At 35.7% G+C, this 20,888-nt stretch overlaps 2 protein-coding genes across 10 annotated transcripts in view; one reads left to right on the top strand and one right to left on the bottom strand.

Moving 5' to 3' along the window:
• Positions 1–20,888, top strand: part of DNM1L (dynamin 1 like) — a 46,407-nt gene that overhangs the window by 14,230 nt on the left and 11,289 nt on the right. For 4 of the 8 annotated variants that reach the window (XM_053661479.1, XM_053661480.1, XM_053661483.1 and 1 more), the window contains exons 3-13: positions 1,475–1,513; positions 3,653–3,699; positions 4,333–4,404; positions 7,265–7,351; positions 8,577–8,739; positions 13,619–13,739; positions 15,034–15,165; positions 16,075–16,281; positions 19,958–20,078; positions 20,283–20,438; positions 20,683–20,772. In XM_053661479.1, the coding sequence (XP_053517454.1) occupies positions 1,475–1,513; positions 3,653–3,699; positions 4,333–4,404; positions 7,265–7,351; positions 8,577–8,739; positions 13,619–13,739; positions 15,034–15,165; positions 16,075–16,281; positions 19,958–20,078; positions 20,283–20,438; positions 20,683–20,772 (1,235 nt within the window). The remainder of the gene's footprint in view (positions 1–1,474; positions 1,514–3,652; positions 3,700–4,332; positions 4,405–7,264; positions 7,352–8,576; positions 8,740–13,618; positions 13,740–15,033; positions 15,166–16,074; positions 16,282–19,957; positions 20,079–20,282; positions 20,439–20,682; positions 20,773–20,888) is intronic. The other 4 variants (XM_053661481.1, XM_053661482.1, XM_053661485.1 and 1 more) reach the window with 1 other exon arrangement.
• The window catches only part of YARS2 (tyrosyl-tRNA synthetase 2), a 41,917-nt gene that overhangs the window by 1,844 nt on the left and 19,185 nt on the right, over positions 1–20,888 (bottom strand). The window contains exons 6-7 of one of the 2 annotated variants that reach the window (XR_005081733.2): positions 16,107–16,175; positions 15,021–15,040 (exon numbers count right to left, since the gene is read on the bottom strand). The exons of the other annotated variant lie outside the window; for it this stretch is intronic. The gene's annotated coding sequence lies outside the window, so the exon portion shown is untranslated. Of the gene's footprint in view, positions 1–15,020; positions 15,041–16,106; positions 16,176–20,888 lie in introns of those variants that run through there. 2 annotated transcript variants of the gene reach the window in all.

The following is a 20,888-nucleotide window of genomic DNA, read 5'->3' on the forward strand; positions in this document are numbered from 1 at the left end:
AACACAAAAATGATTTTATAGATCTTGAGTACTAGATTTTTCATGTGTCTTATTAATAACTAGGACAGTTCCTTAGTTTTTCCTCAGAGCTTCTTTATCCCTGGGATGAACAGGTCTACCCAGTCATAAACCATTCTAACCCAGAGGAAATCAGAATGATGCAGAACAACATTTAGTCAGCCAGAAGAGGGTGAACCACCTGACAGCCTGGCAGAGAGGAGAGAGGGAAGAAAATGTAATCAGAAAAGCTTCCAAAAAGGAAAAAAGTCCATCTCTAACCATTTAGTACAGGGATTTATGGCCTCAGAGGGCTTTGTTATGTAACAAAGACTGAAGTTACCAATAACAGATTAATTTAAGAAGAGTCTCTTCTAAGATGACATAGAAAAATATAATCCATTATATTTTTAATTTTTTTATTTTTAGAGAGAGAGGAAGGGAGGGACAGAAACATCAATTAGTTGCCTCTTGCACACCCCCAACCCGGGGACCTGGCCTGCAACCCAGGGGTGTGCTCTAACTGGGAATCAATTCCGTGACCCTTTGGTTCACAGGCCAGTCCTCAGTCCACTGAGCGGCACCAGCCAGGGCAAAAAATATAATCCATTTTAGATAGAGATCATTAAAACTGGCTTAAAATATTTTAATGTTTAATACTGTATGTATAATTTAATTATCAGGAAAATTTACTTAACATGAGATCCTTCATTCTGCCAACTACATAGGATAATTAACACGTCAGTATATAGATTTTATTTTTAAGCTTGTCCCCTACTTCTGGCAGTGTAATAGAATTTTCTGATAAAATCTTAATAAAAACAATGTTAAAATTTTAGAGTGGGATGGTAGTTTAGTTTGAACTTTGAGTTCCAGGAGTATCTTTTATATAGTTGTAAGAAATAAATCATGCTTTCCTCAGATTTCCATTTAGACAAAATCCAAAAGTAGCATGCTGATTAAAGACCAAAATTGTTTCTGTAGTGTTCTATTCAATTCAATATATATTTCAAAGAACAGTCTCTTATGAAGCCCAATCTTAGTGAATATATACTTGTATATATTTACTTACCCTTAAGGTTTTCAAAGTGTTCAGTATGTTCTGTAGATTCTTTTTAACCAATTTATCTTTTTCATGGCCAGTTATTAGATATCTAAGGCAAATTTTTGAATAATAAATTAATTTCAATCCATTTGTGTTAGAATTAGAAACCAAAAGTGCCATAATTAGTTGTAATGGAAAATAAAAATAAATTATGGCACATGACATGCTTCATTTGTATCACTTAAAATATTACATACATCCCTCTAATTAGAATTAATTGTAATGGAAATTATATAGTTGTAAATTTTGAATAATTGAATGCTTTGTGCATTTGAAATGTGTTCAGGTTTCTGCACTTTTTTAAAAAAAGGATTAAAATATTAGGGATAAGCACTAAACTTAACATTCTGTGCTGTTTCTCTTTAACTACAGACCCTGCCACATGGAAAAACTCAAGACACCTTTCTAAAGGTTTCCTTTTTCCATTTGTCTTTGGCCCTCCTTTCCTATCATGCCTGCATGTGTGCTTACGTACTCTTCCAGGCCGTGTGCGTGGTTTTCTGCCCTTTTTGTTTGCCTATCCACATCGATGTTGCAGGTTTTAGTGGTTCTTGTTACCTTTCGGCATTTCATCAGAATGAAGGCTTTTTTGGTGGTGAATGTAATTTTTTTTTAAACATGCTTGTTAAGCCAGGCCTTTTTTATGGTAAATTCAAAACACCCCTTTGGTATGTAGTACCTGCCTCTGTGAGTTCTGTTCACCTAGATTACTCCAGTCCTCCAAGGAGTCTTCTTGGAAGAAGGTACTAAGCTTCAAGTGGGTGAGCATTTTACTTGTAAAAAGGATCCAGTTTTATTTACCTTGATTCCACCAAAGAATTGATCCACATTTTTCAATAAATATATATTTGAATGTCATACAGTCATTGTTATTTTGATTTCAGGTGGCTGATATGCATTATTCATAAACTCAGCCAATTAAGACATGTAAAGCTCTGAGTTTAGCAAAAGCAGAATAGCTGTACTTGGGAGGTAGTTTACATTTCTAGCTTCTCTGAAATATATAAAGCAAAACTTGTTCTCTTTAAGTTTTAGACCATTTGAACAGTGCCTACAGTGACTATATTTTCCTTTTTTCAGAAACAGACTTATCACTAGAAATTAACAGAGCACAGCAGTTCCATACAGGGTGTCTCCCTGCACCCCCTGTCATTGCTTTCCTACTTTCAAGCCTAGAAAACAGTCTTGGCCCTGGGGGAAAATTCACTTTGAAAGTCTATATAAATTATAGAACAGCATCACATTACTGAGAGAGCTCTTTAAAGGAACAACAAATTGTAACTTTATAGATAACCAACAGGAAACCAAGTTAAAAAAAGCAGGTTGAAAAGTTAGCTGTTTCATTCACATATTACAAATTTTTACCTTAAGTTATATGTGTGAATCTATTATATATGCTTTTTGCGTTACGCAGTAAGAGTCTGAATTTTTCTTTTTTTAAGCCATTAGCTTGACTACTTTAATCAGATAAACTACTTTTATGTCTAAGATATTTAAACTTTTCACTATAACATAATAAAGTATGAAGAGAAGTAAACAATTTTATTCATAAAATTTAGATTTCAAATGGTGGGATGACCTATGAGCAACTCTACCTACAATGAGTCATGTTTATGAAATACATGAGACCATTTTTAAATGTGAGAGTATTGGATTGGCCAAAAGGTCCCTATGGTTTTTTTCCATAAAATAAGACACATTTTCAATTTTTACCAATAACTTAATTGATTTGGATATGTTGAGTATGTTGGCTATCTCCTGCTATTGGCTTCTAGTGGGTAGAGGGCAGGGGTGCTGCTAAACATCTTCTAATGGATAACACAGCCCCACAGCAAAGAATTATTTGGCCAAAATGTCAGTGGCGCTAAGAAACTTCACAAACCACTTTTGACACGTTTGATGGGTCACAGCACCTTCTCCATGCACTGCATAAATCTTTTTTGTGTGTTTCAGTTGTATTTTGACCTTTCTTGAAATAATAAAGCATAATACACCAAAGCTGTTATGTATTTTCTTCCATCTTCATTATTAAAATGGCTGCACAAAAACTCACCAATTTTGATAAGCTTTTTTTTTTTTTTTAAAGATTTTATTTATTTATCTTTAGAGGGCAAAGGAAGGAGAGAGGGAGAGAACTGGCCTGCAACCCAGGCATGTGCCCTGACTGGGAATCGAACTGTGGTTGCTTGGTTCCTGGGCCCGTGCTCAATCCACTGAGCTACACCAGCCAGGGCTTTTTTTTTTTTAAAGATCTTATTTGATAAGCTTTTTTTAAAATGCACGCTGATATGACAACTGTCAGAATCTAACAGAATAGTTTTGAATTTAGTTAAAGACAAGTAAGCACTACTAGAGACTCTTATGGAAACATGGACTTTTTGGCCAACCCAATATAATTTAGATCTTAAATTATAGATCTTAAAATACTCATTAACTTCTAGTTAGTGGCAAAATAGGAACCAATAATGTTGTGTTGCATTTTTTAATTCTTAACTAAAGATAAAAAGTAATTCTTAGAGTTTCCAATAAATGGAGCTTTTCTTTTTCCAGGGGTTGAAGCAGAGGAGTGGGGTAAATTTCTTCACACCAAGAATAAGGTAATGACACAACCTCATGAAGAAATAACATACTGAAAAAACTTTTTGTAGTTGATAATTTAGTTCCTTATCATTGGCAATGTGGTATGTATCTTGAAGCTGCTGTTCTTTGCAAAATAAAGCTCATCTTAGCAACATTTCTAATCACAGTAGTTTATTTGGAAAATACTAAGTTAAGCTATATGCTCTCTAATTTGGAAATTCTTTTTTAAATTTTATTTTACAATTATAGTTAATGTACAATATTCTGTTAGTTTCAGGCATACAATATAGTGATTAGACATTTACATACCTTATGAGGTGATCACCACGATCAGTCTGGTTACCCACTTGGCACCACACATAGTTATTACAGTATGATTGACTGTATTCCCTAGGCTGCACTTTGTATCCCTGTGACAATTTTTACATGGAGATTCTTAACTCTTGTGGGATCAGGCAGCCTTGAGAAGCTCATATAAACTGTGATTCCTTGACTCATAAAAATATATGTATATATTAGAATTTGTTTACTAATTCTCTATAGATCCTCTATATAGCGGATCTATAGACATCCTTGAAATTTATTAACCTCCCTGCTTAAAAACTTTTTATCTTATTTTGAATATCGTTTTTTGTTTCAATAACTTTTAGCTTTACACAGATTTTGATGAAATTCGACAAGAAATTGAGAATGAAACAGAAAGAATTTCAGGAAATAATAAGGTAGGCATCTTTTTAAAGTTAGAAAGTATATAAGCATTAGTAAATCTGTTATTCAGCGTATTTTGATATAATGTGGTGAGTATTGTAAATTCATAATCTTGGTCTTTGACCCTAATAGAGTATATTTTCACAAATATATTAAAACTACTTAAGCCCTGGATGGTGTAGCTCAGTGAATTGAGCTTGGGCTTGGAACCAAAGGTAATATTCCTATTACTTTTCAATTTCTAGTCAGGGCACATGCCTGGGTTGTGGTCACCTTCCCCAGTTGGGGCCATGTGAGAGGCAACCACACATTGATGTTTCTCTCCCTCTCTTTCTCCTTCCCTCCCCTCTCTCTAAAATAAAATAAAATAAAATAACATATTTAAAAAACTACTTAAAATCCTTTTGTTTCTTAGACCTTTTACATACTGTCACATATTTCATGTAGATGTTTATTCTTGGTCTTAAAGGTCTCTATACTGAGTAAGGCTGGATTTTCTTATGAATGCCAAGAGAAATATTTTTATGTCAGCGTATATGAAAAGTACAGTCAACTCTTGAACGAACAACAGTGGGGTAATGGGACATCCTGGCACTGTGTGTTTGGGTTCCCAGTTGTGACATTGAACCTTGAAAAGCATGGGTTTGAACTGTGCATGCAGATCAGTTGAAAAAATTCATATGTACATGGAACCAGGTAGTTCAAACCCATATTTTTCAAGTGTCAACTGTAATGTTAGAAACTTTAATTTAAAAAAATTATTTACTATATTTTATCCTCATCCAAGGATATGTTTATTGACCTCAGAGAAAGGGGAAGGAGAGAGTGACAGAGTGAATTAAACACCTGGGGATAGAAGCTGCAGCCTAGGTCTATGCCTTGACTGAGAATTGAACCTGAGCCCTTTTGGTGTACGGGACAACGCTCCAACCACCTGAGCCACTTGGCCATGGCAGCAACTAAATTATTTTTTTGTTTCCTAAGATTCTGGGAATTCAAGATAAATTAGATATTTAACATACCTTTAATCTTGATACTAGGTACTATCAGACTCCCTCCTTAAATCATCTTTCCCTTATTCCTATTACTTTTCTCTTTCTTTCCTTTTTATTTAACCTCCGTTCTTATATTACCTAGAGGCACATTTAATCCTACAAGTGGGCAGCCAGCCTATTACCAATATTTAACAAATACTTGTTGAACCCTTTTACTTGCCAGATGCTGGGCTAGAAAGGTTATTTCCTAACAGACATTTTTGGAGCCATGTTAATTCTTTATGCCTATATGGGATATTTGTTTCTTTATCAGTGATTGACTCAGCTTTGTTCATTACTGAACTCTGTCAAGGCTGGTAACCTTTGAGTTACCACTACTGCTGCCATATGTTCCTGCATTTCTAACGACTGGGTTGGATAATAGAAAAGTGGCAGGAAACTAGCTTAGCTTGTCCTCAGTCCTGTAATCATATCAGGGATAATTTTGACTTTTGGGATGTTAATAATTATAACATCAGTCTGAACTAATCTTTCTTGTGATTCCAATGGATTTACTGAACTCAAGAATCGTTGGCAGTTTTACATAGTACTAGAATTCAGAGTGAATATGGTTGGCAATTCAAAGGGAAAGGTTTTAGTCACGAACTGAATGTCATGAAGGATAGAGTCCCTGCACAACCAAGACATTTAATTTATGGTGGGGATATGTCATCCGCAGTGTCCAAAAAATAAGAGGCCCCTACCCTCAAATCTTCGGAAAATCTTTCATAAATTACATTTATAATAAAGTATGTGATACTTTGATCTGCAGTAAGTAATTTTATATGTGAAAATATCTAAATCATTTCATATGGGTAACATAAAGCTTTGAAAGATTTGAAGTATCTGTGAGATTGTTGTTGTTTAGGCTTTTGGGGAAAGCACTGTATTGGGCATGATAAGGGAATGCCTGAGAAATATACAAATGAGGTAGGTATGCTGAATGCTGAATATTATTAGCCTGTAATGACTTTGGAACAGTGGTACATTAAAAATAGAAAAGTAGTTCAGAGTAATCTAATATAGCAAATACAATTGTATAGAGAATTCAGAGTAAAAGATGTTCCAATAAAGCTGTTTGGGAAATTGGAATTTTGAGTGGGTTAATGAAGGAAGACATAAGGTGGATAAATATAGTACATTTTAAAGAATAAAGAATGATGTGTAAAAAAAGACAAATTATGAACATTTTGTAACTACATGTGACTTTTTACATGTAGCTAACTCAACTCTAAAACATGTACAGGGCTAGTAGTGAAGAGACTGTGTAATAATCTTAGTGTAGGGGAGGGGAAAAATAGGGGTATTTCACACTATCCAGATTCTTTTTTGTTTTTACTATCCAGATTCTTAGTATTCAAATTCAGGGAAGTGGAGATCCAGAAAAATTTTCTGACGAATCTCTTCCAGATACACTCTTGCCACTTGATAGTTGAAGATCAGGAACCAAATTGATTTGGATAGCTTGTTTACTTTCTGAGCTCAAGGTCCTCATAAATTTGCATAGTGATACATTATTCTTTTGTTCAGCACTGTCTACTAAACGGATTTAAGAAATGGTATCTGCTTAGAATCGAGAAAAAACTGAAATACAGGGGAAGTAAGTTGTATTAGGGGTACGGGGTGCAACAAGATTGTAATGCGCTCTGTCCCTTGCTGCTTTACTGTCCGTGTGTTTCATCAGGTGTTGACTTTTGAAATGTTTTTAGGGATCATGGTTTAATTCATATTTAACAGCACCTAATATCTGTCTACTTGAAGTGAGGTTTACTTTAACATTTTTATATTTCATTGAAATTTCCATATGATTTTAATGTGATATTTTAAAACTTATTTTTAGGGAGTAAGCCCTGAACCAATTCATCTTAAGATTTTTTCACCCAATGTTGTCAATCTGACACTTGTGGATTTGCCAGGAATGACCAAGGTAAAGAATCATTGATACTCATTGTGGATTTGGTTATGTTTGTTTTCACTTGAACAAATGTGGTTTTTCCTCAACTCTATATGAGAATAATCATGTATGTATGTATATATTTGCAATCAACTTGATCTCTTAGCAGCACTTGATATATAGTTGAGCCCTTTCTTCTCCTTGGACCACTCTTAACTTGTCTTCCAGTTCCACCTCTACAGGGTTACTTCACTGGCCACTCCTTCAAGTCTCTTTTGCTGGTTTCTTATCTTCTCAATGTCTAAACAGTGAGTGTCCCAGAGCTCAGTTTTTGGACCTCTTGTTAAGGGAGTACACTTAGCCCCTCTTGTTAAGGGAGTACACTTAGCCCCTTAATGATCTCATCCAGTAGTATGGCTTTAAATACACGAGAAACTATATGCTGACAGTATTTAAGTATCTCCAGACTTGTATATTCATCTCCAGAACTGTATAGCCAACTGTCTACTTGACATATAGAACTTGATGTTTAATACCCAATTCCTGACCCATTCCTCACCCTGATTTGATCCCTCTGTAATCTTCCCCATCTCAATAAATGACAACTCTGTTCTGCCAGCTGCTTGGCTAAAAAGTTTGTGGTACCCGTCCCACACCCTATACATGTCAGCAGATTCTCTTGGCTCCTTATTTTTACAATATGTACTTCTCCCTCATCTCTTTCATTTTATAACTTCCTCTCAAATGTCATTATCTGAGTGAGGTCTTCCCTGATCACTCTGTTTAAAAGCACAATCCAATTTAAAAGTATAACGTTCTCTAATTCTGTTGCCTTCAGTTCTGTTTTCAGGGTAGCCTTCATCAGCCTCCTGCTACCTAGAAACTGTATTTGTTTGTTTACTATCTGCTTTTAACCACTAACATACAAGCTGTATGAAGACAAGAATTATTTTTATTCACAACTATGATATAATCTGACATGTAGAACAGTTTCTGCAATACTATAGGGTGTGAATACTTTGCTAATTGAATGAATGAGTGAACGTGTCTCAAAGTAATTAACATTGACCAATTGTTAACATGGTAAACTTGATATTTGCAAGAGATACATTTTGCGACTTGTACATATATACCACTATAGTATATGATTTCTTTTTAACTATCTATAAATGGAGTAATACCTATACTCTGGATAAAATGGGGAAAAAGCTGAGTCAATTTTTATTACTAGTTTCTTGCTCATCTCTGTTTGGTTTAGGTGCCTGTAGGTGATCAACCTAAAGATATTGAGCTTCAGATCAGAGAGCTCATTCTTCGGTTCATCAGTAATCCAAATTCCATTATCCTTGCTGTCACTGCTGCTAATACAGATATGGCAACATCAGAGGCACTTAAAATTTCAAGAGAGGTAGATCCAGATGGTAAGGACAGATGTTAATATTTATTGAGATGTTTGGTTAATATTGGTAAATATACCTCTTTTTCCCTGGCTGCGTGGTTAAGTTGGTTGGAGCATCATCCCATATACCAAAATATTGCAGATTTGATCTTTCTGGTCAGGGTGCGTACGGGAGGCATCAGGTCGATGTTAATCTCACACATCAGTGTTTCTCTTTTCTCTCTCCCTTCCTCTCTTGCTAAAATCAATAAACATATTCTCAGATGAGGATTAAAAAATCTATTTACTTTCAAGAAAATACTTTTTAGCCCTGGCTCATGTAGCTCAGTGGATTGAGCGCGGGCCTGTGAACCAAAGGATTGAAGTTGATTCCCAGTCAGGGCACATGCCTGGGTTGCAGGCCAGTTCCCAGCAAGGGATGCATGGGAGGCAACCATACAGTGATATTTCTCTCTCTCCTTCACTTCCCCTCTAAAGATAAATAAATAAAACCTTAAAAAATAAGAAAATACTTTTTAATTTTAAAAGAAATAGCTCTGGCTGTTCATACATTGTAAAAATAATACTTTCCTATTTTGCTTATAGTTTCAAATAGAAATTCTGGTGGAAAAATAAAGTTTTAATAAATTTCTGTACAGGCTATGCAAAAATACTTTACCGTAATGTCCATATTTGTAAATGGTTACCTCATTTAAAAATATGATGGCTTTGCAAAAAGAGTTTCTTAGTGTATTGGATTGGCCAAAAAGTCCATATGGTTTTTTTCCATAAAATAAAAACCAAAATTTTCATGTTCATCAATAACTTTATTGATTTGGATATTTTTAGGATGTTGGCTATCTCCCGCATGGTATAACATTGATTGTTCTCAGTTAAAGTCTCAATTTGATCACTACCAACTTCAACTGGTCTACCTGACCATGAAGCATTGTCCAGCCAGAAATCTCCAGCATGAAACTTTGACATGTTCAATCAGTCAGCACCTTCTCCATTCACTGCACAAATCTTTTTTCTGAGTTTCAGTTGCCTGTTTACCTTTCTTGAAAAATTAAGCATGATAGGCCAAAAATGTTGCTTATTTTTTGCATTGTCAATATTAAAATGGCTACAAAAATTCACCAGTTCTGATATGTTTTTTAAAAAATGCACACTGATATGACAGCTGTCATGAGGCAACCTAACAAAATTTTCAAGTGAAGTCGAAGACAACTAAGTGCTGCTAGAGTCATGTTACAGAAAAAAACGAGAACTTTTTGACCCACCCAAAAAATACTTATGAGAATAATTAACTCCAACAGTAGATAATTGTAGATTATTTATATTTTAGTAGATAATTATGGTACCTACATTCTTCTGAGGTATGAAACATTTAGATGTTCTCAAAAGGGGAGATTTTTAGAAACAAAGGTAAAATCCTTTTATGAAGCATTTGTAACCCCAAGGGTTAGTTCAGACTGTGGGGTCAGTGTATGATACTTGACTGATGCTATAGTGTGCATCTCTTAATATATTTAACATACCAGCTGGTGAGAGGGTAGTTAGTATTGCTGCTAAGAAATACATGCTTTGCTCCACACAGGAGACAGTTTTTTTTACTTAAGTATTTGGAGGGTCAGTGGGCTCTTTGAAGAAGAATTTCAAATAAAAATTTGATAAGAAATGTTAGTCCTAAGACTGCTAATTAGAATTCCTATAAACAGACATTAAATTTTTTCTTTTTAAAGATTTTATTTATTTATGTTTAGAGGGGAAGGGAAGGAGAGAGGGAGAGAAACATCACTGTATGGTTGCCTTTCATGCGTCCCCTGCTGGGAACTGGCCTGCAAGGAGCCAGCCTGCAACCTGGGATGTGCCCTGACTGGGAATCAAACCGCGATCGTGTGGTTCGCAGGCCCGCACTCAATCCACTGAACTACACCAGCCAGGCGTAAATTTTTTTAATTTGAAGTTTTTAAGAAACTTTTGCCCTGGTTGGTATAGCTCAGTGGATTGCAGGCCAGGTCCCCAGTAGGGGGGTGTGAGGGGCAACCACACACCAAAGTTTCTCTTCCTCTCCTTCTCTCTCCCTTCCCCTCTCTCTAAAAATAAATCTTAAACCCTATTTTATTAGCAAGTAATTAATGTTCATTTTAAATTTAAATTAAAAGATAAACTATACCAAGAGATTTATTTATTTTTTAAAAATATTTATTTATTTTTAGAGAGAGGGGAAGGGAGGGAGAAAGAGAAGGAGAGAAACATCAGTGTGTGGTTGCCTTACACATGCCCCCTACTGGGGACCTGGCCCACAACCCAGGCATGTGCCCTGACTGGGAATTGAACCTGTGACCCTTTGGTTTGCAGCCCAAACTCAATCCACTGAGCTACACCAGCCAGGGTCCAAGAGATTTATTTTTATTTTTTATTCATAGCAAACTATTAAGCATTTTATATGGATTAATTATAATTTAAACAGACCTGTGAGCCATAAATATGATCATACTTTTTTTTAAAAAAAGATTTTATTTATTTTTAGAGAGAGGAAAAAGGAGGGAGAAAGAGAGAAACATCAATGCACAAGTGAAACATTGATTGGTTGCCTCCCTCACACCCCCAGCTGTGGACTGGCCTGCAACCCAGGCATGTGCCCTGACGAGGAATTGAATCAGCGACCTTTTGGTTTGCGGATGATGCCTAACCCACTGAGTCAGACCAGTCAGGGCCATACTTTTGATCTAGAAATCTTAATATATTATTAAGAAGTAATATAATCTAGCATTACAGTATCAAAAAATTGGAATCAACTTAATATATGACCCACAGTAAGAATGATTAAGTAGATGAGTATAGAAAATTAAATCATTAAAAAGGATGACTTTGTAGATTTGGAACAAATAGAAAAATGCTTTTAATTGAAAATGCCATGTGTAAAATTGGACACTGGGCAGAGCAGCAGCTGGAACTCTCATACGTTGCTGGTGGGAATGGTATAGCCAGTTTGGGAAACAGCTTGTCAGTTTCTTAAAAAGTTAGATCAACACTAGGTAATTAACCATGTTAAAAGAAAACCCATGTTCATATAAAAACCTGTATTCCAATGTCTGTAGTAGTTTTAATTATAATCTGCTAAAACTGGAAACAACTCAGATGTTTTCAAATGGGGAATGAATAACCAAACCATAGTATTGGGTTGGCCAAAAAGTTCGTTCGTGTTTTTCTGTAAGATGGCTCTAGTAGCACTTAGTTGTCTTCAACTTCACTTGAAAATTTCGTTAGGTTGCCTCATGACAGCTGTCATATCAGTGTGCATTTTTAAAAGAACTCGTCGATACTGGTGAATTTTTATAGCCATTTTAATATTTAAGATGGAAGAAAATAAGCAACATTTTTGGCGTGTTGCGCTTTATTTCAAGAAAGGTAAAAAGTCTATTGAAACTCAGAAAAAAGATTTGTGCAGTGTATGGAGAAGGTGCTGTGACTAATCGAATGTGTCAAAGTGGTTTGTGAAGTTTCGCTGGAGATTTCTGGCTGGCTGATGTTTCACTGTCAGGTAGACCAGCTGAAGTTGGTTGAGATCAAATTGAGACATTAACTGAGAACAATCAATGTTATACCATGCAGGAGATAGCCAACATCCTCAAAATATCCAAATCAATAGTTATTAATGAACATGAAAATGTGTCCTTTATTTTATGGGAAAAGCCACATGGACTTTTTGGCCAATGCTTCATATCCATACCACGGAATACTATTCAGCAGTAAAAGGGAATGCACAATTGATAAATGCAACAACATGGATAACTCTCAAATGCATTATGCCAAGTGAAAGAAGGTAGATTCAAAAGGTCATGTATATAACTCCATTTATATAACATTCTGGAAAAAGCAAAGCCAGTATGAAAAATGGGTTTGATTGGATAGTATAAGAAAAATTGGGGCATAATGGAACTTTGTCTTGAGGTGTCAGTGATAAACTCTTTCTACTTGTTAAAACTCATAGAACTGCCCTGGCTGGTGTAGCTCAGTGGATTGAGTGCAGGCCTGTGAACCAAACTACTGTGGTTCGATTCCCAGTCAGGGTGCGTGCCTGGGTTGCAGGCCAGTTCCCAGCAGGGACTGCGGGAGAGGCAACCATACATTGATATTTCTCTCCCTTTCTCCTTCCCTTCCCCTCTAAAAATAAATAGATAAAACCTATGAAAACTCATAGAACTGTACACCAGGAATGAGTGAATTTTAAACAGATTTTAAAATGCTTATTAAAAAGTTAGCCCTGAGAGCTAATAAAAATTTTTATGCGAAATTAAAAAACCATACATGATTAAAATTAGATTTTAAAAGTGTTCATAAACAAAGGTTAGAAAAGCATTATTGCCCTGGCTGGTGTGGCTCAGTGGATTGAGCACAGGCCTGTGAAGTGAAGCAAGGCGTCGCCGGTTCGATTCCCGGTCAGGGCACATGCCTGGGTTGCAGGTCAGGTCCCCAGTAGGGGACACATGAGAGCCAACCACACTTTGATGTTTCTCTCCCTCTCTTTCTCCTTCCTGTCCCCTCTCTCTAAAAATAAATACATATTTTTAAAAAAAGCATTATCAACCCTGGCTGGGGTAGCTCAGTGGATTGAGTGCGGGCTTGTGAACCAAACAACCATGGTTCGCTTCCCAGTCAGGGCACATGCCTGGGTTGCAGGCCAGTACCCGACAGGGGATGCACGAGAGGCAACTGTATCTTGATATATTTCTCTCCCTCTCTCCTTCCCTTCCCCTCTAAAGATAAATAAAATTTTTAAAAAAGAAAAAAAAGAAAAGCATTATCAAACTGATGAGAAGAGGTAGTCTTCAGCAGGATTATAGATGATAAGTTTTCTTTATTCTTAAGAGCTTCGTTTACTGGGTCATTTTTTTCTTTTTTGCATTTACCAGGTCGCAGAACTCTCGCTGTAATCACTAAATTGGATCTCATGGATGCGGGTACCGATGCCATGGATGTGTTAATGGGAAGGGTTATCCCCGTCAAACTTGGAATCATTGGGGTAGTCAACAGGTTAGCAATCAAGAACGAGCTGAGAACTGCAGCATTTTCCTTTCAAAGCAAATCTGAAGTTTTAAAATAATTCTGACATGGAATAGTGTCCCTATTTTTTCCCCTTTTACTATCATCTTTGTACTGCTAAAGTATTCATTGCTCTGAGCAGAGAAGAGAGATTCGTGAAAACCTTTTGTAGGCAGCAGTTTTCAAAGTAAGCAGTGCCACGAAACGGAAGGAAACTTAATAGCTCGGCTCAAAACATTCCAGCCTATTATGTTATATATGAAGATGGCACTGGATAAGAAGGGGAAAGTATTATGTAATTTATACCCAATCAAGAAAGTGTTTGTTAAGGTGGCAGGATATTAATAGATTGGTTTAACTTCTAGCATTAGTGATTCCATATAATTGCCAGGATGTGACTTTTATTAAACATACCCTAATTATAAGTGGCTGGTATTAAAAATTATGGAAAGGAAAGGGTGTCATTATGTTTTAGATACTCTACTGTGATCAGTTTTCAAATGGTGTCTCTTTGAACCCTTATAACATCCCTGAAGTAGGAGCTGATGTCCATTTTATAAACAGAAAACTCAAGTTTTATATTTACCAAAGTCTTAATAAAAGTCAGAAGCACTGAACTGGTCATATCACCCACAAAGTAGGTATAACATGGGTTTAAATGACACCTCATGTTTTGTGTCTCAGACCTTTTAAAATTAAAATGTTTTATTAAGTATCATCTAAGATCCACTACAGCTGTCTGCTCCTATTCATGTGTCTTCCTACCTCATCCGAACTCCAAACTTTCTCTTGAAATTCCCACTACTGATTGCTCTTTACAGGCAAACAGGTGGTGTGTGTAACACTTTCATTTGTAGATGACTGCTGGTCAAGTTAACTTAATTATTTTTGCTAGAAATTAGTTGCCTGCCCACAGACAAAATATTTTTTCACATGTTCATCCTTTTACTTAAGAGTAAATTTATAACTATAGTTAATGGTAATGAGGAGTCGTAAACTGTTTAGGCTTTACTTGGTTTGTCACGTGGTTTGAATCTTGGCTGAACTACTCAATATGTGACCTTTGGTAAGTTGGTTAATCTCCCTGAGTGTAGGTCTTTACTATAAAATGAGATAATGCCTACCACAGAGAATTATTGTGGGAATTAAATAAAAACGGTCCATGTTAGGCATTACGAACAGTACCTGGTCCTTCTGTATCATCATCATCACCACCATCATTGTCCAAGGTGCATAGAGGACCACATGGACTTCAGCTGAACATTCTTTTTATTTTCACCTGCAGGAGCCAGCTAGATATTAACAATAAGAAAAGTGTAACTGATTCAATCCGTGATGAATATGCTTTCCTTCAAAAGAAATACCCATCTTTGGCTAACCGAAATGGAACAAAATATCTTGCTAGGACTCTAAACAGGTAATGAAACCCTTGGAAAATGGTATGTTTTTTGTTTGCCAGTAAGTATTTGAGACCTTTCATTTTCAGTTCCTTATATTTTCCTAATGTCCTTGCGTGTACAACTTCACTTTCTGTTTCTTATACAGTAGGTTCTTGTCCTGTAGAGGTCAGTTTTTATTGGGGTGGTTGGCATTAAATATCATGTAGTCTAGGAATGCCACAGTGAATTTTAAAATGTCCAAATTACAACATTCTTGAGAGTCAGTTTACTTTTGATGATAGTACTAGATAGCTGATGACTTCAGTTAAACTTTGGATTTCAGGAATTGAATTAATATTTCTAATTTTCATATAATCTTTTCTTAATTTAATGTCTTTTATTCCTATTCATAAAGGTAATTTAAGTTACATACCTTAAATTCTGAATACCTACAAATGAAATGGTAGAGGGACTGGAGTACCTTTCTAGATAATTTATAATGAATGAAGTTAAGGCTATTTTTACTTTTGTCTTATGCCCTAAATAAATTAAAGGCTGATGGTCTTGGATTTTTATAGGATTTTCACTATGCTGAGGACCCATTGTAAAAGATAAGTCAGGAACCAAAATTGTGTAGGTAAAATTGGATTGAGTAGCTTCCTTTCTCTGAGGTAACTGCAATAATTTAAATTAATTTTCTTCAACTTGTATGTTGTTCTCTAGCAACTGCTATAATTTGATGGGTTCAAAGTGAATATAAAAAGTATTGATCAAGACAGCTTCCTTCATATCATTTTCTTTCAGACTTAATTACCCTCTAAGATTGCATCATTTCCTGCCAAGGCATGTTATTTGACAGGTTTCCTATTATTTGCATTTTTAAAATTTGACCTGTTTGGTTCTTCAAAATACACAATTTTACTTTCAAATCCTTTTTAATCTGTTAGGTTACTGATGCATCACATCAGAGACTGCTTACCAGAGTTGAAGACAAGAATAAATGTTCTAGCTGCTCAGTATCAGTCTCTTCTAAATAGCTATGGTGAACCTGTGGATGATAAAAGTGCTACTTTACTCCAGCTTATTACCAAATTTGCCACAGAATATTGTAACACTATTGAAGGAACTGCAAAATACATTGAAACTTCAGAACTGTAAGTAAGACATTTCTCTGTCAACTTGGCTATTGGATTGATAGGTTACTTTATCTTTTGTTACAGTGACAAAGGTACTCCAAGATTATCTGTGATTTATTACCTATAAAACAGGAATATTATTTTGTAGGAATGGTAGGATGATATCTTGTAGAAATGGTAGGATGTGTGTGTTAAAATTCTTTATAAACTATGTACAACACAGTAAAAATTTCAGATATTTTTTCTAAGACTTTAATTGATGAGCACTTAAGAATATTTCATAATTTAACTTTTAAAATACTTGTTGTACCCTGGCTGGTATGGTCAGTGGACTGAATGCCAGCCTGCAAACCAAAGGGTCGATTCCCAGTCAGGCCACATGCCTGAGTTGTAGGGCCAGGGCCCCAGTAGGGGGCATGTGAGAGGCAATCACACATTGATGCTTCTCTCCTTCTCTTCCTCCCTCCCCCCTCTCTAAAAATAAATAAAATCTTTTTTAAAAGTTTGTTGTTTCTTTAATATGCACTGTATAACTGTTCATGAAAAAAATAATAAAATATATATAAGAAAAAGAATAAAGCATAAGGACAAAATTATTTTTAATTCCATCATCCAAAAGTAAGACCTGCTAATTTTGGCATTAATCTAGATATTTTTATGCATCTGTAAAATATAAATATGCTTGTATTGCCCATCTTTAAAAACAGGGTGCTATACATGTTATTTTGGAATCATTTCTTAAACCAACATGTCATAAACAATATTGTACATTTGTAATATCAATCTTAAGGTTTACATAGAGTTTTATTTTTAGATATATTATCATTTGTTGAATCAGTCCCATACTATTGATAGTTTGTTTTCAGTTATACACAAATATAAACAGTAGTGCTGCCATTGACTGTCTTTGAGACACGTATCCAAGTAAGTCCTTAGGATAAATTCCTAGAAGTGGAGTTAGGAGATCAAAGGATATAACATCCTCAAAGTTCCTTATTATTGTCATACTATTAATAGATTTACTGTTTTATTTTTATTTTTTTTTACATTTTAAGGAAGAGTGAGTTTTTTAAAAATATTTTATTTATTTATTTTTAGAGAGAGGGGAAGGGAAGGAGAAAGAGTGGGAGAGAAACATCAATGTGTGGTTGCCTCTCATGTGTCCCCTACTGGGGACCTGGCCTGCAACCCAGGCATGTGCCCTGACTGGGAATTGAACCAGCGACCTTTGCTTCACAGGCCCCTGCTCAGTCCACTGAGCCACACCAGCCAGGGCTACTGTTTTATTATTTATAGTATTTAACAATGTCTATTTCTCTAAATTCTATTAAAAAGATCTTTTCGTTTGAAATAATTTATTTTTTATTTTTATTTATTTTTTTTCATTTGAAATAATTTAGACTTCCGGGAAGTTACAAATGAATCCCCAGAGTGGTCCTGTTTACCCTTCAACTTGTTGCCATCTTGCATAACTGTAGTACAGTAACAAAATGGGAAAGTAAAATTTGGTACAAGGTGTAGTAGCTCTTACTAACATTCACCAATTATACACATATTTATTTATTTATTTTTAGAGAAAGGGGAAGGGAGAAAGGGAAAGAAACATCAATGTGTGGCTGCCTTTTGCACACCCCTACTGGGACTGTAGTCCATAATCCAGGCATGTGCCTTGACTGGGAATCAAACTAGTGACCCTTTGGTTTACAGGTTGGCACTCAATCTGCTGAGCCACACCAGGAGGATATTTTTTTTTTTAAGATTTTACTTATTTTTAGAGAGAGAGGGAGAGAGGGAGAGAGGGAGAAAGAGCGAGAGAAACATTGATGCACAAGAAACCTGGATCGGTTGCCTCTCACATACTCCCAACTGGGGACCTGGCCTGCAACCCAGGCATGTGCCCTGACTAGGAATTGAACCAGCGACCTTTCACTTTGCAGGATGACATCCAACCCACTGAGCCACACCTGTCAGGGCAGTTCTATGTATTTTTGTGTGATCCTAGTGGCCATTTTTGTGATTTAACTCTATAAAGTGATAGACTACTTAACAAACTAATTGTTGGATGGTTATTATATGTATGGCATATTGAAGAAAATAAATATTACTAAGATGAGCCTTTAAAGAGTTTAGTAAGTGAGGTAGGTCAAGGTAACATGATGCTTGGTTAGGTGGCAAAAAGGAATATAAATCAAGTATTTTTTATTTATGTACTTTGTATTAAATACGCTACATAGCCAGAAAAGTGCATGTAACATACACAGAGTTTTATAAGCAGGTAATAAACTACCTCATCAAGCCTTTAGAACACTGAAGAGAGAACCATTTACACTTCTTTGAGGGACTGAGAGGGCTCCCTGGTTAAAAATGCATTTGTGTTGGGCCCTGAATAGAATTTGGGAAAGCAGTAAGTAGAAGGGTGTTTCAGGCTTTGGAAGAGCAAAGAACAGTCCAAGGTGTATTTAGAGAGTAGCATGTAGAGTGACGGGACGTAACAGGATAGTAAGGCATGAAAGGTGTCTAAGAACAGTATTGTGAAAAGTCGATTATCTTTAGAATTTATAGAACTTCTTAGTATAAAGAATACTGTTGGTCAGAGGGGTAACTGTTTTAGAAGGATAATTCTGGTCTTTATGAAAATTATTTGAAAATGGAAAGGTTGGAGGCAGAAATACCAGTTACTGGTAATTCGAACCATTTTTAAGTGTATAATTCAGTGGTATTAATTATATACACAATATCGTATAACCATTAAATAGTATCTATTTCCAAAGTTTCTCATCACCCAACAAAAACTCTGTATCCATTTAAGTAATATTTCCTCGTTCTCCCCTGTACCAGCCCCTGGTACCCTCTAATTTACTTTCTGTCCCTATGAATATGCCTGTTCTATATACAGGGAAACATATCATAAATGTCCTTTTGTGTCTGTCTTATTTCACGTAGCATAATATTAGACCTGAACCTTTTGCCTAGACTACTCTAAGGAAGTAGTGAATAGTGATGGTGAAAATAGAAAGGGATTACTTGGGAAGACAAAGATATTTATAGAATTTGGCTGCACTTGAATCAAAAAGTAAAAGATAACACTAGCATTTCTAATCATTAAAATAAGAAATATGAGATGCTTAGTATGCAGCCATTTAATTTTTTTTAAAGCAGGTGTAGGCAAACTGTAGTCCATTGGTTAAGAATGATTTTCTTTGTGTGTTTTTACATGTTTAAAAATTTTTTAAACAAAGTTCATATTTTAGTGTGCGTGAGTTTTACTGGAACACAGCTCTGTTTGTTTCTGTGTGATATGTGGCCGCTTTTGTGCTCGATGGCAGAGTTAGCTGAGTAGAAGAAAAGTAGGGCAGGGAAAAGATGCCGACTAGTTCTCAGAGCTGATGTTTCCTGGGAGAACAGTTACTGTGTGTGCGTGAGAGACAGACAGACAGACAAACATGGAAGCGGGGGGTGGGAATAGAGAAAATTCTTTTAATGAAATGACTCCTTTCCTCATTTTAGACAAATATCAGAGAAACTGGTTCACGGTGGAGTTGAGGACACATGGAAATGGGAGTGGTCTAAGTGTAACTGTTTATCTGAGACTCTCAGATGACGAGTCAAGCTTAAAGCTCATAGAAAAACTTCTATCTTGCAGCTTCTTTTAATAATACTAGATGGCATATACTTCATTGTCATTACCTTTCAGATGCGGTGGTGCTAGAATCTGTTACATTTTCCATGAGACTTTTGGAAGAACCTTAGAATCTGTTGACCCCCTAGGTGGCCTTAACACTATTGACATATTGACTGCCATTAGAAATGCTACTGTAAGTATGTTCAACTCAGAATTTTTTGAAATGAGGCTAAACCTTTCATTTTTTAAAACCTATATTGTACAGCTTATTATTTTGCACTCATACATCAAATTGGGAAGCATTTTCATGAAAAAAAAACCGAAGTGATTTATTTCAACCTTTGGGAAGAAATAAAATTTTATGTAGCTATAAGACCTCAAAATTGAACTTTTTTAGGGTCCTCGTCCAGCTTTGTTTGTGCCTGAAGTTTCCTTTGAGTTACTGGTCAAGCGGCAGATCAAACGTCTAGAAGAGCCCAGCCTCCGTTGTGTCGAGCTGGTTCATGAGGAAATGCAAAGGATCATTCAGCACTGTAGCAATTACAGTACACAGGTAACGAGAAGTGTAACAGGCTTCATTCAGATTAGGCAGTAAATGACATGAGGTAGCAATTTCACAGGGAGGGAGGAAATAAATAAAATGGGCTAAAAGTTAAAATATGTAGTTCCCTATCTAAAAGTGATTTGGCATAATATACTTAAATGTAGCTTCCAAATCTAATTCAGTATTTTCAGTGATTATGTAATTTCACTTTAAACAAAATGGATTGTTTTTTCTTTCTTCTACCATGTAATAGGAGCTATTGCGGTTTCCTAAACTTCATGATGCTATAGTTGAAGTAGTGACTTGTCTTCTTCGTAAACGGTTGCCAGTTACAAATGAAATGGTGAGCTGTTTTTTCACAAATCATCACTGTAGTTGTACAGCATTTTGATTAGAGTTCAGGCATAATGTTTCCCAATGTATTGGGAAGAAAAAAAAGTGGATTTCGGTTTTATTTCA

The sequence above is a fragment of the Artibeus jamaicensis genome, unplaced genomic scaffold (genome assembly GCF_021234435.1).
Source record: "Artibeus jamaicensis isolate MK-2021 breed Jamaican fruit bat unplaced genomic scaffold, CSHL_Jam_final contig_233, whole genome shotgun sequence".
NCBI classification, from domain to species: Eukaryota; Metazoa; Chordata; class Mammalia; order Chiroptera; family Phyllostomidae; genus Artibeus; species Artibeus jamaicensis.